Source organism: Pyricularia oryzae, chromosome 6, assembly GCF_000002495.2.
Source record: "Pyricularia oryzae 70-15 chromosome 6, whole genome shotgun sequence".
NCBI lineage: Eukaryota > Fungi > Ascomycota > Sordariomycetes > Magnaporthales > Pyriculariaceae > Pyricularia > Pyricularia oryzae.
This window is the reverse complement of record NC_017853.1, coordinates 885098-900111: the sequence shown is the minus strand read 5'-3', so window position 1 is coordinate 900111 and position 15014 is coordinate 885098. Positions and strand designations below refer to the sequence as shown.

The window sequence follows — 15014 nt, the reverse complement described above, 5'->3', positions numbered from 1 at the left end:
AACGCACGCAGTGCTAATCGCGTACACACGCCTAAGCGAACAAAAAACAAACGAACCCTGGCGCCTTGTCACGTGAGGTGGAGCTAGTCACGGTTGGCAGTCGCCCAGGCACGCCACTCCGTAACACCCGCGGTAGATGTGGATATCGACTGAGCTTTTGCCCTGACATTCTCTGAATTAGGAGTAAGCTCTATTTCTGTCGAGTTATAGAACAATTGTCTAGCTAAAAAACCTTATGAACCCCTTTTTCAAGGGGGCTCACGCCGCACAGCCCCCAAGTATTTCTTTTCCTCTTTTCCAAAGCAACGCTTTTGGCTATAAGTGCCAACAAACTAGCTTCCGTGCTATGTTTACCCTGGCCGTAATAGAAGATATAATTTTACTGTTTTGGCCCTCAAGCTAGCTATTTAATCGCACTGTAACTTATCCTAAATCCTTTTATCAATATATGTTTTTCAAAGCAAATTTAGTTAGAATTAACGTACTATTACCATTGCATGCAGCTTGATGGGCGACCACGTTATCCTGATTTTTGCTTGTGTAGGAATAACATTTGCTGCATGTATAAACCGTGGCAGCACCGGCTGAGCCATTAGTGTCGCTTGAGCGCTTAGAATGGAGGTTAACTCCAGTTTTGTCGCCGCGCTCGGTGGCACATTTAAAATTGGTAGGTAAAGCCGCTATACCAACAGAATAAAAAGCGACAGCCAGAACAATCTTGGAAACTTTCATGTTGGCGAATAAGGGCTGAAAGTGTGACAGTTATAGGGCAGGTAGGGAAGGAATTTTAAAGGAAAATTCAAGAGTTGAAAGGTTGCAAATTGCAAAGGAGTTTGATAATAAAATAGCTTTGTGGTGTTAAAACTTTTGTCGAAATCGATAATTCTTTAGATAATATAGTTGTTACTAACGGGCTATCACACCCTTTTTATACTTTGAATAACTACCTTTATTCTTGAAATTTATTAATAATATTATTGTGGTTATATTTTCACTTATTTGTACAATATTAATGCGCATTAATTTGCGTAATTATTGCTTTATATTATAAAGTAATATATGTAACGTGGTTCATCAGGACCCCGGACATATCAGGACCCCGGACATTTTTCAACCCAGTTTCATCCTTTATTTTCCACACGTGTTCTTTCCCCCAACAGTAATGGAATCATCAAATTGCGAAGCGCGAATCATTCTTGCTCTAAATGAGCTCCGATCAAGCAAAAAGAAAAGCATACGAAAGGTTGCATTAATATATAATGTCCCAAAATCGACACTACACGACAGAATAAACGGCATCGCTTCTTTGGCCAATCGTCGGCCAGGCAACCAAAAGCTAACGGAAAGGGAAGAGGAAGTAATTGTCCAGTATATACTGGACCTGGATTCCCGAGGGTTTCCAGCCCAGATCGCTGATGTGGCCGCAATGGCCGATCATCTTCTCGCTGCGCGGGACGCGCGACCGGTCGGCAAGCAATGGGCTTATCGCTTCGTACAACGACGCACAGAATTAAAAACGCGTTTTTCTCGCGCTTACGATTTCCAAAGAGCTCTTTGCGAAGATCCTGACGCGTTAAACGCGTGGTTTCAATTGGTGGCCAATATGAGGGCCAAATATGGCATCCAAGACTGCGACATGTACAACTTCGACGAAACCGGCTTTATGATGGGCCAGATTTGCGCTGGAATGGTCGTAACTGGGTCCGAAAGACGCGGAAGAAGGAAAAAAGTACAGCCTGGCAATCGAGAATGGGCGACTGCAATTTGTTGCATCAGTGGCGACGGTTACGATATACCCCCGTATATCATCGTCAAAGGCTTTTACCATTTGTCCAATTGGTATACAGAAGGCGGTCTTCCGGACACGTGGCGCCTCAAACCCACCGTTAATGGATGGACCGACAACGAGACTGGCCTCGACTGGGTTCAGCATTTCGACAACCATACAAAATCGCGGACAAAAGGCGTATATCGGATGTTAGTGCTCGATGGGCACGGCAGTCATCGATCCCCTGAATTCGAGGGCTATTGCAAAGATTACAATATTATTCCACTTTACCTGCCTGCTCATTCATCTCATTTAACCCAGCCACTTGATGTCGGAGTGTTTAACGTCCTTAAGCGGGCGTACGGTCAAAAAATTAACGACTTTATCCGGGCCCACATCACTAACATCAGCAAAGTCGACTTCTTTTTGGCTTTTGCAGCGGCTTACAAAAAGTCAATGACAAAAGAAAATATGGCCGGGGGTTTTCGAGGGGCGGGAATTATCCCCCATAGCCCGGAAATGGTCATATCTAAGCTGGATGTTAGGCTACGGACGCCGTCACCTAAAGAGCTTGATTTTTCCAGCACCGAAACCTGGGTCTCTCAAACACCGCACAACCCGACAGAAGCCGTTAATCAATCTACCCTTGTTAAAAGTCGAATCAACTGTCATCAGGGAAGCTCGCCAACGCCTATTTTTAATGCTGTAAAGCAGCTAGCAAAAGGGTTGGAGTCGATTGCTCATCGAACCACACTTTTGGAAGCGGAGAACCACAGCCTTCGGAAGGCCAACGAAGCGCTTAGCAAGCGGCGCAGGGCTCAAAAAACACGTATCCGCGAAGGAGGGTCATTTACCATACAAGAGGGTCAGAATTTGCTTCAATCAAATGGTGCCGATGGTCTAATATACGAAAAGAAAGATGAAAATGGGGAGGGGAGTAGTGCGCAGCCGGCGACTAAACGACGTTGCGGCAACTGCGGTAAACCTGGACATAATGCACGCACCTGTCAGGAGGATGCAGAAATGTCTGATGTACATATATCCGATTGCATTGAGGTAAATTGAACAACGCTGGCGTTGCAATTGAAATTGGAAGTAGTATTGTGCAGGAAAAGTGTCCGGGGTCCTGATATGTCCGGGGTCCTGATGAACCACGTTATTTTTAATTCGTGTTGAATATATAATTCATGCAGTAATATAAGTAATTACGGCGTAATATATAAGTATATGCTAGTTTATTATTATAAACTTATTCAAACAGAATTTGGTCGCCCTTACAAAGTTTAAAATAGCGTGGTGTGAGGGTCTTGCCCTGGTAATGTACTCTGGGTGCAAGATTGATAGGATTGAGGTTCTACAAGGGGGAAAACTATCTAGGTTGCGCCTTGCGCACTGAGTAGTGCGCCCTGTGAGGATCAGGCCCCTAGACCTACCCTCAGAATCACGACTCGGCTCCACACCGAGCCAGGGATCGGACAAGGATCCACTACCTCCGGATTTAAGCGCGTCTCTTGAGCGCGTCGTCGATTGTAATTTCTCTCTTCTCTTCACTTTAGAATTTTCGTCGATAGTGTCACGGCCCGGGGTAAGCATAGCACGGAAGCTAGTCTATTGGCATCTATCGACGAAGATTCTACTCTGAGGAGAAGAAAGGAAACAAACAAAGTTCTGAGCTTGACGCGACGTAGATGAAGGTATTACCCTGGTGGGTCGTTGGCCAGGGGTCAGGGTTAGGGTCTGGTCATCTCATGGTCCAAATGTCACACTGCTTACTTTGAATGGATTTTTGCACGCCGCATAAAAGATTTTTGACTGGCTGCACGCGATGACTTTATGAACTGGGAATCTCTCATTGCCACAAATCAGCACAAAGTCGGTGAAATCCTCTTTCTCACGGGCCCTACAGACGTCAGTTTATGGTTTTGGGGTGGTAATGCGGCGAGCGGGATCGGCCCGACGCTGGAGCACTAAAATTGATAAAAACTCAAGAGAACACCTACTTCGATACCAACTCTCCTAAAAATTCCTTAAATGCTGCCATCATTAATAAAAAATTAGCTACAAAATCGCACTAGCAATGTTTTAAAAGATCGCGACCAAGCCGGAGCCTGATCAACACGCATTGGCGAACCATAAAAAGAGTTTGAAGTGCAAAATTAGGCGACAAAACCAGACAAATATGTGGAGAAATAAAAACTGTTATTGCTAAAAAGGTCCGGATGATCCCGATGTGGGAGACATAGTTAAAGCTTGTAAATCTCGCTAACCTTTGAGGATCGTCGTCTTTTAATTGAAATTCACGTTTATAACTTTTCAGTGCACGGACCATAACAGGTATTGCATCCTCTTATGCTAAAGGTGCGATTATGTGATTGATACGATTGGACGATTGTACACTTTAAAGCGGGGAACCTAGGTCTTTGTCGCACGGTGGTGTGCCCGTACGGTACCATGATAGGGTGTATAAAATCGTCTGGATTAATACAAGTTCTGAATTGTGTGCAAAACACACCAGAAACGGAGCTGGCTAAAGATACACGAACTTTCTACTGAATCACGTGTAGGTGCGAGACACCCCTCAAAACGGTAAAGTTATCGAGATTACACGCCCCAGTGCAACAGTCTTCTTATCACGTATTCGCTCGTGTGTTAATGGTCGATTTTATGCTGAGTTAATACCAAAACCATCTCATGGAGGTAAATTTCTGCGGGAAACTCTTTGCGCTATAGCTTATTAGCCGTTGCGCTCATTGCTCAACAATTCGATTATCTTACCCAAAATATATGCTTTTTTTCTCGAAAGTTTCAAATGTCTTCCATCTCATCAATTCAAATCGCTTGGCACCTCTCAATGCCAGTTAGAGGCAGGTCTTTATTTAAGCCCCAAATTTGACCCATATTGCTATTTTTTCTGGGGGGCTGCTTCATAAATTGAAAAAAGAAAAGGAACTTTAATAAAATCAGCCCCGTCTGGAATTAAAGACATGTAGAATCCATCCAAAGGTGTGTGACGAATTGTTTAGAAGATCCCATTCTAAATTGAACTAATTCCATTTTTTCAGCGAGTAACGAAACCTCCGAAAATGCACATCGGCTATATGAAACCTAGACTGGTATTGACGACATTATTACAAATCCTATTTCCAAGCAAGGCTCTAATGGACACTTAGCACAAATAATGGATTTCAGAAGCTTTGAAATATGTTTCTTATCTTTTCCTTGGCCACAAATCATGCTTAGACAAGCTATCGTCGATCCCAAACAAAGCCTTTAAATCTGCTTGAACAATACGAACGGCTTCTCGAAATTGAAATGAACATGCAAATCTTATATATTGCAACAGTTGAGGCCGGCAAACTATTAAAAATGGCATTTAATGCCGCAAAAGAAACGGGCAAAAGAGTTTTTGAAGTCATTCTGGATCCTGCAGCGCACGCAGCCCGAGCAGCCCCCGCAGACCTCTGCATGGCAGTAGCGGCTATTGCAGGAGCAACCGGAATTATTATGGTTTCAGCACCAGCTGTAATTGCACTGCCAACCCTGGGCGCAGTCGGTTTCAGCGCGTCAGGACCTATCGCAGGTGCGTTCGCGGAAGAGACTTTTCAAAAAAAAAAAAATAGTGTTGATAGGAATCGTATGATCGCTGCGATCGGTAAAACAATACAAACAAAGTAACAAAACTATATTCTCTAATTCATCATTACTTCTCTTCGGTAAAACTGTAATTATCTACAAGCCTGCATGGATCTGTTGGAAAAACTCTGCTCCGTGTCTTCAGATCACGCGGTTATGCACGTGATCTACTTACTCGCATATCTGCCCATGAATCAACAATAGCCCCATCAAACTAGCAGATCGATCTGGGACACCATCTTAATTCACCCTAAAACTCCTTTCAAACGCACGAGCCAAAGCAGGTTTGCATACGTTTATCTCGAGCTGGAGGCATAGTCCACTAGTTATTTGATGCTATTGCCAACTGCAATTAGCAGCAGCGCAGCTGTAGCATAAAGCATCCAAATTTGGTAATTGTCATGATCTTCCCCAGATCATGCCGAGCCTCTGGAAAAAGCTAAACAGTGATCCTTTGGGGACAAACCCGGCATAGGTAGATTGCCACCACGCCGCAAATGAATTTGCGTTTGAGTTAGCCCATAAAGATTCAAAAACTAAACATTATACAGATTATTTTTACCAGCAACGGGTCCTAGCTCCGCAAATCCAAAAGCTTCTATACAGCCCACGGTAATACGAGCACCAGCACGCCGACAGTAACGATGGTGGCAAAGCCAGCGGTAAAATACGGGTGATCGCGTGGAAAGTCGAAATTAAAATGTGTGGCTTCTACGGCCTTATTAATAAACTCGCCCAAAACTGAACCGATTATCTTTCGGCCCTGTGTGATAAATGTTTCCAGGCTGGCGACAATTGCGCGGGCGATACTCTCGGTCCAGCCTTGGCTGCCGACAGCATCGTTAATTTGATTTCGCAGCATCGGGCCATCCTTTTCAGCGGTGCGAAGAAGTTCGACGACCGCGTTTGATATTCCTTGGGCGGAGCGAACGGCAGAGATGTTGCATGGCTTCTCGTGGCCATCGAACAGGTAATCGTTTTGTTTTATGCTGCTAAAACAATTGGCAAAAATGTTAAGGAGCTCCATATTATTAAAATAATAGGGTTGGTTTTAATATGGTCTACGTAAAAGCTCTCGGTCCTTTTGTTGGTATTGAAGATTGGAAGTAGGGTAGGCGGGGAAGGCATTTAATATTAATGGCCGCAAGGTGTTTTAACAGCCGGCTTTAGATAAAGCAAGGCGTAACCTAATTGGTATACAGTGGGGAAACGTCTGGCCTATCGGTTAATGGCACTAATTCATGTACGACGTGGTTGGTATTTATTCAGGTTTAGAAGTTAATTTGTTTACCTCGCCCCTGTAAGCCAATGAGTAAACGCGTTGGAAAGGTTCACTAGAAAAAACTTGATTACAGCGTGGACCAACCCACAATCAAATAATAGCTTATAGTTTAGCCAATATCTGCCAAGATATATTTGATGGGCAAAGCAAAAGGTGACGAGTCGGAAATCATCTCACCACAGCCAGTTCCTGGGAGGCCACGGTTATAAACAGGCAGGATGTGAGGATCAGGCCCCCAGACCTACCCCCAGAATCACGACTCGGCTCCACGCCGAGCCAGGGATCGGACAAAGGGTCCACTAACTCCAGATTTAAGCGCGTCTCTCCAGCGCGTCGTTGATTGTAATTTCTCTCTTTTCTTCAGTTTAGAATTCTCGTTAATAGCGCCTAATACACTGAGGTTCTCCAATGTATGCCTGGCCGTGACAGTAAAAATAATTAACCTCAACTAAACTCTAGAAACTGGGCGAGTCTGAAGTGGTCAGGGCCCTGAAATGGTCAGCACGCACCCCACCAAATTTGTATGCGACCGTAGCTGCAATCTACACAACAACAAACTTGACGCGTAAATATACCCACAACAACGTTGTTTTGAAGCCGTAAAAAAGCCGTAATGTCTTCAGATATGGAGTATCGCCTATCAGAGGCCGTGATTTTGGTGCAGGCGGGCGTACCTAAGGCGCAGGCCGCCAAAATCTGGTCAGTATCGCGATCCACGTTAAAACGACGCGTTAAAGGAAGAGTGACCCGGCAACAGGCCCATGAAAAATATCAGATCTTATCTCCAAAGCAGGAATCGTTCCTTTGTGGCTGGATTAAAAACGAAGAACAAGCAGGGAGGGCGCCGACGCACCAAATCGTTAAGGAATTCGCCTTTTTAATGCTTCCAACCGAACGAAGAACACACGCATTTGGCCGGCGTTGGCTTAGGGCTTTCCTACGGCGCCACCCATCGATCCGCACCAAAATTGGGCGTCTGTTAAAGGGAACGAGAGCCGAAGAAGCTACTGGTAAAACTATTCACAAATTCCAGGCGCAGCATCGCCGTTTTATCGAACATTATTTAATCCGTCAGCAAAATATCGTAAATATGGACGAACATGGGTTTCAACAACGCGATACGAAGGCGGGAACGGTGTTGGGATCTTACCTGCAATTTAAAGCTGAAGTGAAAAACTCAAACGATTCAATTTGGGCGTCGGTTATCGAAACCGTGACCGCTACAGGCAAAAGATTGACTCCGGTCGTGATACTAAAAGTGTTACGACCAGACAGTTGGGCCAGTACCAGGGAGGCCAGGTGGGGTCACACCCCTCCTGACGACACCCGCCCAGGAAAATCACCGACCGGCAGAACAAGGATTACGTAAGAAGAAATCACGTGACCTCACGTGACTGCCAAGAGAGTGATCTCAGTGATCTTTTGGGATCACAACAGATCAACAGAAGTGATCTCACTGATCCAGTGAGATCAAGGAGATCACATTCGGAACATAGTCTATATAAGGCACGCTCATTACCATGTAGATAGATTCGATTCTAGGATTGCTTAGCAGCAATCAAACTCTAGTTAACCTCAATACTTACTTGAGAACGATCATAACTTCACCCCCAGTCATTGAGAACCCCAGTTACCCAGTCAGACGCTCAGTTGCTTCAACCCACTGTACTTTACCCTAAGAACAGGTTACCCCGATACCTTGATCGTAACATTTTGATTGCTCCTGTTCAGTACTTTGCCTTGAAGCATACCGAGCAGTATCACCGACAACATGTCTTCCCAGTCCTCTAAGAACAACACCCCCAGCACCCCGGCTACGAGCAGCAAGGCGGCCCAGAAAGCCCCTGCTCGGCCCAAGGACGATAGCGACAGCGAGGACGAGGAAGACCAGCTCCGCAGGCAGGTTGCTAGGACCAACCAGGAGCTCCACGAACAGACGCTCCGCGCAACCCAACTCCAAGAGGAACTCCAGGCTCTCCGAGCCAGTGCTAACGTTACCTCAACCCCTCTTGATGGGCGCGAGAGACTCAAGCTTAACCCCCCAGCCACATTCGATGGCACACCTGGACAACTTAAAGGGTACCTTGTACAGGTACGCACCTACCAAGCATTCCATCTGGAAACTTTCCGCAGTGAAACAGAAAAGGTGGTACACGCGGCCACTTTCCTCCGAGGACGAGCCTTGTCTTGGTTCGAGCCTCTGTTGCAGGAATGGCTTGATGTACCCCCCGAAGAACGACGCCAAGAAGTCACCGACATTTTTTCAACCTTCGCAGGGTATGAACGCACCCTCCGTTCCTTGTTCCAGGAACCCGATGAGAAACGACAGACCGAACGAGATTTGGCCAACCTACGACAAACCAAGTCAGCCTCCGCTTATGCAGCCGAGTTCAGAAGGCTAGCAACAAGGCTGGACATGACCGAAGAAACCAAGATCCTCCAGTTCTACCAAGGATTGAAGTCAGAAATAAAAGACGAAGTATCCAAGCTCGACCGACCCGAGGATTTCCTCGAGTACGTCGAACTTGCCATCAAACTTGACAACCGGATTTACGAACGCCGACAGGAAAAACAAGGCGGACAGCGAGTGTTCGTCACCTCGATTCGACAAGCCAACACGGGACGCAAGTACCAACACCCTCAACCCATATACCATAGAAACAATGGTGGATGGCAGCAGCCCCGTCACATGGCGCCCCAGACCTACAGTACAGCTTATGGTACCCACAGTGGACCCATGGACCTCAGTGCCACACAACACAAGAAGCCCCGTAAAGACCCCAAGAATGGCAAGTGCTTTAAGTGCGACAAGACAGGGCACATCGCCAGAAACTGCCCGAGAAACCAGGAAGATATCCCTGATTTTAGGGGCAAGACCGAAAAACCACGAGGACTTAATGCCACCAATTACCAGCAACTACGGCCTAACCAACACAGCACGATGAGCTGGACCACCTGCTACGATGACAATTGTATGACCCACAATAGCTCCAAGATCGACGCAGGATGGTACCCACAAAAGCCCCGAGGCACTCGAACCCTAGCAGTAGGAAACCGAGTACCTATGGGGACAAGGCAACCAGTGAACTTACACCGACGGGAGACCCAACTACCCGAGCTCACGGACTCGGACGCCTCAGGAGAATTAGATGAGGAACTTTTGGGACAAACCCACCACATCAGGACAACCAATCAGTCCTTAACACAAGAATCAAGCAAGGATTTAGAGGAAGAATCCAGCGAGGAAGAGACCATACCCTCGAGCCAGTACAACGCAGCAAGAGAAAATAACCCCAACGTACAAGACAACGAGGAAACCACAAACGCACGCAAGACACCCGTGCCAGCAAAACACCCACTTGACCTAGTCGAAACAAGAAATAGCCGCACACCCAGGGACAAGAAAAACAAGGACCCACGACGCGAGTCCAGCAAGTCAAAAAACTAAGACAGCCAGACGGCACAGGGCACCGAACGGCGACAACAGGAACGGAACAAAGAACCCTGAACGCTACACAAAACACCATAGCAGCACATGAACACATATTTCTCGACATACGACTCGATGGCAGACCCATACGAGCACTCCTCGACAGTGGAGCACAAGGCAACTACATCTCACCAAGGGTCGTAGCGAAACGACGGATACCTTGGCAGCAAAAGAAGGAACCATACCAGTTGCAGACCGTAGAAGGAGAGGCAGTTTTATACGGGAACGGCACCATCGAAACAGAGACCGTACACCTCTGGATGGAGAGCTATGGACGAAAGGAACAAATCACCTTAGACATCACGGAGATAGGGGACAAAGACGTGATATTAGGAATCCCCTGGCTCAGAAGGAGCAACCCCCGGATAGATTGGACAACCGGCCAAGTCCAATGGGAAGAGCCGTTAGCCTCTGAAGGAAAACCCGAGAAACGGACTTCACGCAACGAGCGTAGGGCACAGGAGCGAAATCAACAAAAAATTATGGCGCTATTGAGGAAAAGCGAGCCACGCCTGGAGCCAACATCGGAAGGATCGCGACTATCCATGAGCGAAGAACGATCGAATTTTACCACATTGATCGACAACATCCCGGCCGAATACCGGATGTATGAGCGACTATTCAGCCCCGAACTCGAAACAGGACTACCCGAGCATAGTCCGTTCGACCACGAGATACCATTGAAAGAAGGAACACAGCCCAAGTTCCACAAGATATACGGCTTGAACCCGACACAAATGGAGGCACTAGACGAGTACCTCGCAGAAAACCTCAAGAAAGGTTACATCAGACCATCGATATCACCAGCAGGATACCCAATCCTCTTCGTACCAAAGAAGAACGGAAAATTACGACTATGCGTGGACTACAGACAATTAAACGACATCACTATAAAAAATTGCTACCCACTCCCACTGATAGGAGAACTCCGAGACATGCTCTACCAAGCACAATGGTTTACGACACTAGACCTCAAAGGAGCATACAACTTGATCCGCATGAAGGAAGGCGAAGAATGGAAAACAGCGTTCCGCACCCGACGAGAACATTACGAGTACCTAGTGATGCCCTTCGGCCTCACCAACGCCCCAGCAACCTTCCAAACCATGATCAACCACGTTCTCAGGGAATGCCTAGACATTTTCGTCGTTGTCTACCTGGACGATATCCTTGTCTTTTCCAAGACGTTGGAAGAACACAAGCAACACGTTCACACCGTCCTAAAAAAGCTACAAGACGCTAAGCTCTTAGTTGAGCCCGAGAAGTGTCTCTTTCACAGCAAGCAAGTTAATTTCCTAGGATACACTATCGCTCCTGGAGAAATTAGGATGGAGGAATCGAAAATCCAAGCAGTAAAGGAATGGCCTCAACCACAGAACGTAAAAGACGTTCGGGCATTCCTCGGATTCGTGAACTTTTACAGAAGGTTCATCAAGGGATACGGCGCGATTGCCACCCCATTGACCAACATGACCAAGAAGGACCTAGAATTCCAGTGGACGAAACAAACACAACAGGCCTTTGAACAGCTACGAGACGCAGTAGCCAGAGAACCAATCCTCAAGATACCAGACCCAACGAAACCTTTCGAAGTCGAGACCGACGCATCGGACTATGCGATCGGAGGACAACTCAGTCAGCGAGACGAAGAAGGACGGTTGCATCCTTGCGCCTTCTTCTCACAAAAACTACATGGACCAGAACTCAACTACCAGATTCACGACAAAGAGCTTATGGCCATCATTCGAGCATTTGAAGAATGGAAACCACAATTATCCGGAACTAAACACGAGGTGTTAGTTTACACGGACCACAAGAACCTGACCCATTTCACCACTAGCAAAGTGTTAAACAAACGACAAATCAGATGGTCAGAATTCCTGTCAGAATTCCATTTCAGGATCATCTACCGAAAAGGAACAGAAAACGGCAGGGCCGACGCCCTCAGCCGAAGACCAGATCACGAGAACACAGTGCCAAAGGAAACACGGGTTATCCTCACAACAGACGAAAACGGAAACCTCCTACCAGCACATCGAAGCCTTATGACAACAAACACAGTAACCACACCAGAAGAGATACGGAGGATCCACGAAAGCAAAGCACACGGACACCAAGGAATTTCTAAGACATGGAAACGGCTAAAACAACACCACAACTTCCAAGGAACACGACAAGAAGTACGAGAAGCCATTAAGGATTGCGAACTCTGTGCCAAAAGCAAGTCCGCAAGACACAAACCTTACGGGCTATTGCAACCCTTACCAGCCCCCGGCAAGGCCTGGCAAACTATTACAATGGACTTCATCGTTAAATTACCACCTTCAGAAGAACCACTCACGAGAACCAAATACGACAGCATATTGGTTATAGTGGACAAGCTCACCAAATACGCCTACTTCCTACCATACAAAGAAAGCAGCAACGCCGAAGAAATCGCCTACACATTCCTACGAGTGATTGTTAGCAATCACGGACTTCCAGAAAGCATCATCACGGACAGAGACAAGCTTTTCACATCAAGATTCTGGAAATCTCTGATGGAACAGCTAGGAACAAACCACAAGCTATCAACAGCGTTCCATCCCCAGACAGACGGACAAACAGAACGAGCCAATCAGACACTGGAACAGTACCTGAGATGCTATGTGAACTACAAGCAAGACAATTGGGTACGGCTATTACCCACAGCACAATTCGCCTATAACAGCTCAGAGAACGAGAGTACCAAGACAACCCCGTTCTATGCCAACTACGGATTCAACCCTACGGCTTAACGTTGCGTACCCCCTGTTCGGCACCCCCCCTGTTCGGCACCCTGAAAATCTAACAACGAAATGCCTACTTTTATAAACTGATTTAAATATAAAATTATCAACGGACAAAAATACAATCGTTTTCACGCTTCTCCGGTTCATTAACCTCTTCTTCATCAGCTAAAGGTTCCAAATTTTCTATATCATTTTCCTGCAATCCAATAATGTTCTGTTTGTTAACCAAAAGCTCGTTTGGATCCGGAACCACCCTCCTCCTTTTAACCGGCCGTATTGCCTCCAGTTGTGCTTCCAATAAGCTGATTTTTTGCTGGGCGCTAGCCAAAAGGGTATCTTTGGCTTCGAAGCTTTTTTGGACTTTTGCAAATAAAAGACGTGAAGTAGCGTTGGTTTTGTTGGATTGGGAAAGTTTTTGCAGTTGAAGTCGGATATCTCGGGTCGTTTTAGGGGTTTTCCAAATAAGTAAAGACGGGTCGTTAATTTTTTGGGCTGGGCTTTCCGGTGTTTTATCCCTTTGCAAACCGTTGTTTTTATCTTTTATAACGTTGGCGTTGCTATTTTCTAACAAAAAAGGGCTTAAAAGTGGTTTAACCAAGTTTACCGGCCATAACCCCGTTGTACGCCAACCAGATTGAATGGTTTTTGCTATAAATGCTTTTAATCTGGCTTTTCGATAACAAAGTAGGAAATTTCGTTTTCCAATAACTGTTGAACAGCAAAATTGGCTAACAAATCCAAGTTGACGTCGATAAGCTTCTTTTAACGGCCCAAAAACCGATAGATCCAATGGTTGAAGAACGTGTGACGAATGAGGGGGTAAATATAGGAGTTGAATATTATTTTGCAAGCAAAGAAGCATAAATTCGTCCGTTATATGTGATCCATGGCCATCCAAAACTAATAACCGCTTTTCAGGGGTTAAAGGTTGGGTATACGGAATAAACACCTTTTTTAACCATTCGATAGCCGTTTGGTTATTTGTCCACCCGTTTTCGGTTGCATGAAATTGCCAATTATCGAAAGGGCTTAAATCCGTGGGAAACCATTGTTGTTGTACGTTTTTTCCCTTAAATATAACGAGGGGAGGGAGGGCAACGCCCGTAGCCGATATACATTCGATTATAGTCGTCCAACCACGCGTTCCGGGCTCTTTTCGTTGCAACGGCCGGATCCCGTTAAGCCCTAATACTAGGCCATTAGATCCTTTGCCTTCCATTATACCGGTTTCGTCCATATTCCAACGGTTTTCCGGTTTAATAGCGTTAATAACCGGGTTCGTAATATAAAGCCACCAAGATTTAATTACCTCCGTAGTAGCGCCATTAACCCGGGCGTTATCTATTCGACGGGGCCTTTGGGTTTTAAGGATTGGATAACGAGCCAAAAAACGAGTTATCCAACGTTTTCCAAGGCCTTTTGTCTCTCCGGCGGCTTGAAGAATTCGTTCGGCAAAAAAGCGTAATTCTTGATGCGTTGGCGGAAGCCCTAAAGCTGTTTGGGTAAGTACCCAATCAGCCAAATGCTTTTCCTGTTCCGTGGAAAGCCTTTGAAAAGGGCTTTGTGCTTTTTTATAAGGTTGAGAACCTTTAAGTCGACTTTGAAGTGTAGACCTAGGTATTCCCCATTTTCGGGAGGTTTTTGCAATTGGATTGCCATTATTGACGTCGTTAATTGCAGATATAAGCTGTTTTTCAGTATATTGCTTCATTGGAAAATGGAGAATTAAAATCAGAAAAAAGTAAATCCAAAAGTGACAGATTCATCGAGATATTTATAATAGAAGTTGGAGGATAAAAATAAAAGTGTTGTTATTTTTGGGTGCCGAACAGGGGGGGTGCCGAACAGGGGGTACGCAACGTTATGGAGAACCAAGAACCACGACTACGGCACCGCGAGCCGAGAAACAAGCAAGCGAGCTACGACAACTATACCAAGAACTCCAGCAGGAACTAGAGTTCGTACGAGAAAGAATGATGAAATACGCCAATCAGCATCGGATGAAGGGACCATCCTTTAAGGAGGGAGATAGCGTTTACCTCATTCGACGCAACATCAAAACACAACGAC

General features: G+C 45.9%; 3 protein-coding genes across 3 annotated transcripts; 1 reads left to right on the top strand and 2 right to left on the bottom strand.

The window, feature by feature from the left end:
- Window positions 1–83: 83 nt before the first annotated feature.
- MGG_17614 (uncharacterized protein) lies at window positions 84–732 on the bottom strand (the record flags this gene model as incomplete). The annotated part of the gene is made up of 2 exons (XM_003719360.1): window positions 84–196; window positions 486–732. The coding sequence occupies 2 exons, from the start codon at window positions 730–732 to the stop codon at window positions 84–86; spliced, it is 360 nt and encodes a 119-aa protein (XP_003719408.1).
- A 5267-nt stretch (window positions 733–5999) lies between these two features.
- MGG_14964 (uncharacterized protein) lies at window positions 6000–6428 on the bottom strand (the record flags this gene model as incomplete). Its single annotated transcript, XM_003719359.1, has 1 exon — window positions 6000–6428. One exon carries the CDS (start codon window positions 6426–6428, stop codon window positions 6000–6002), a length of 429 nt encoding a protein of 142 aa, XP_003719407.1.
- Window positions 6429–8246: 1818 nt separating this feature from the next.
- On the top strand, window positions 8247–9832 carry MGG_17613 (uncharacterized protein; the record flags this gene model as incomplete). The annotated part of the gene is made up of 3 exons (XM_003719358.1): window positions 8247–9197; window positions 9414–9729; window positions 9824–9832. The coding sequence occupies exons 1-3, from the start codon at window positions 8455–8457 to the stop codon at window positions 9830–9832; spliced, it is 1068 nt and encodes a 355-aa protein (XP_003719406.1). The 5' UTR covers window positions 8247–8454.
- Window positions 9833–15014: the final 5182 nt, after the last annotated feature.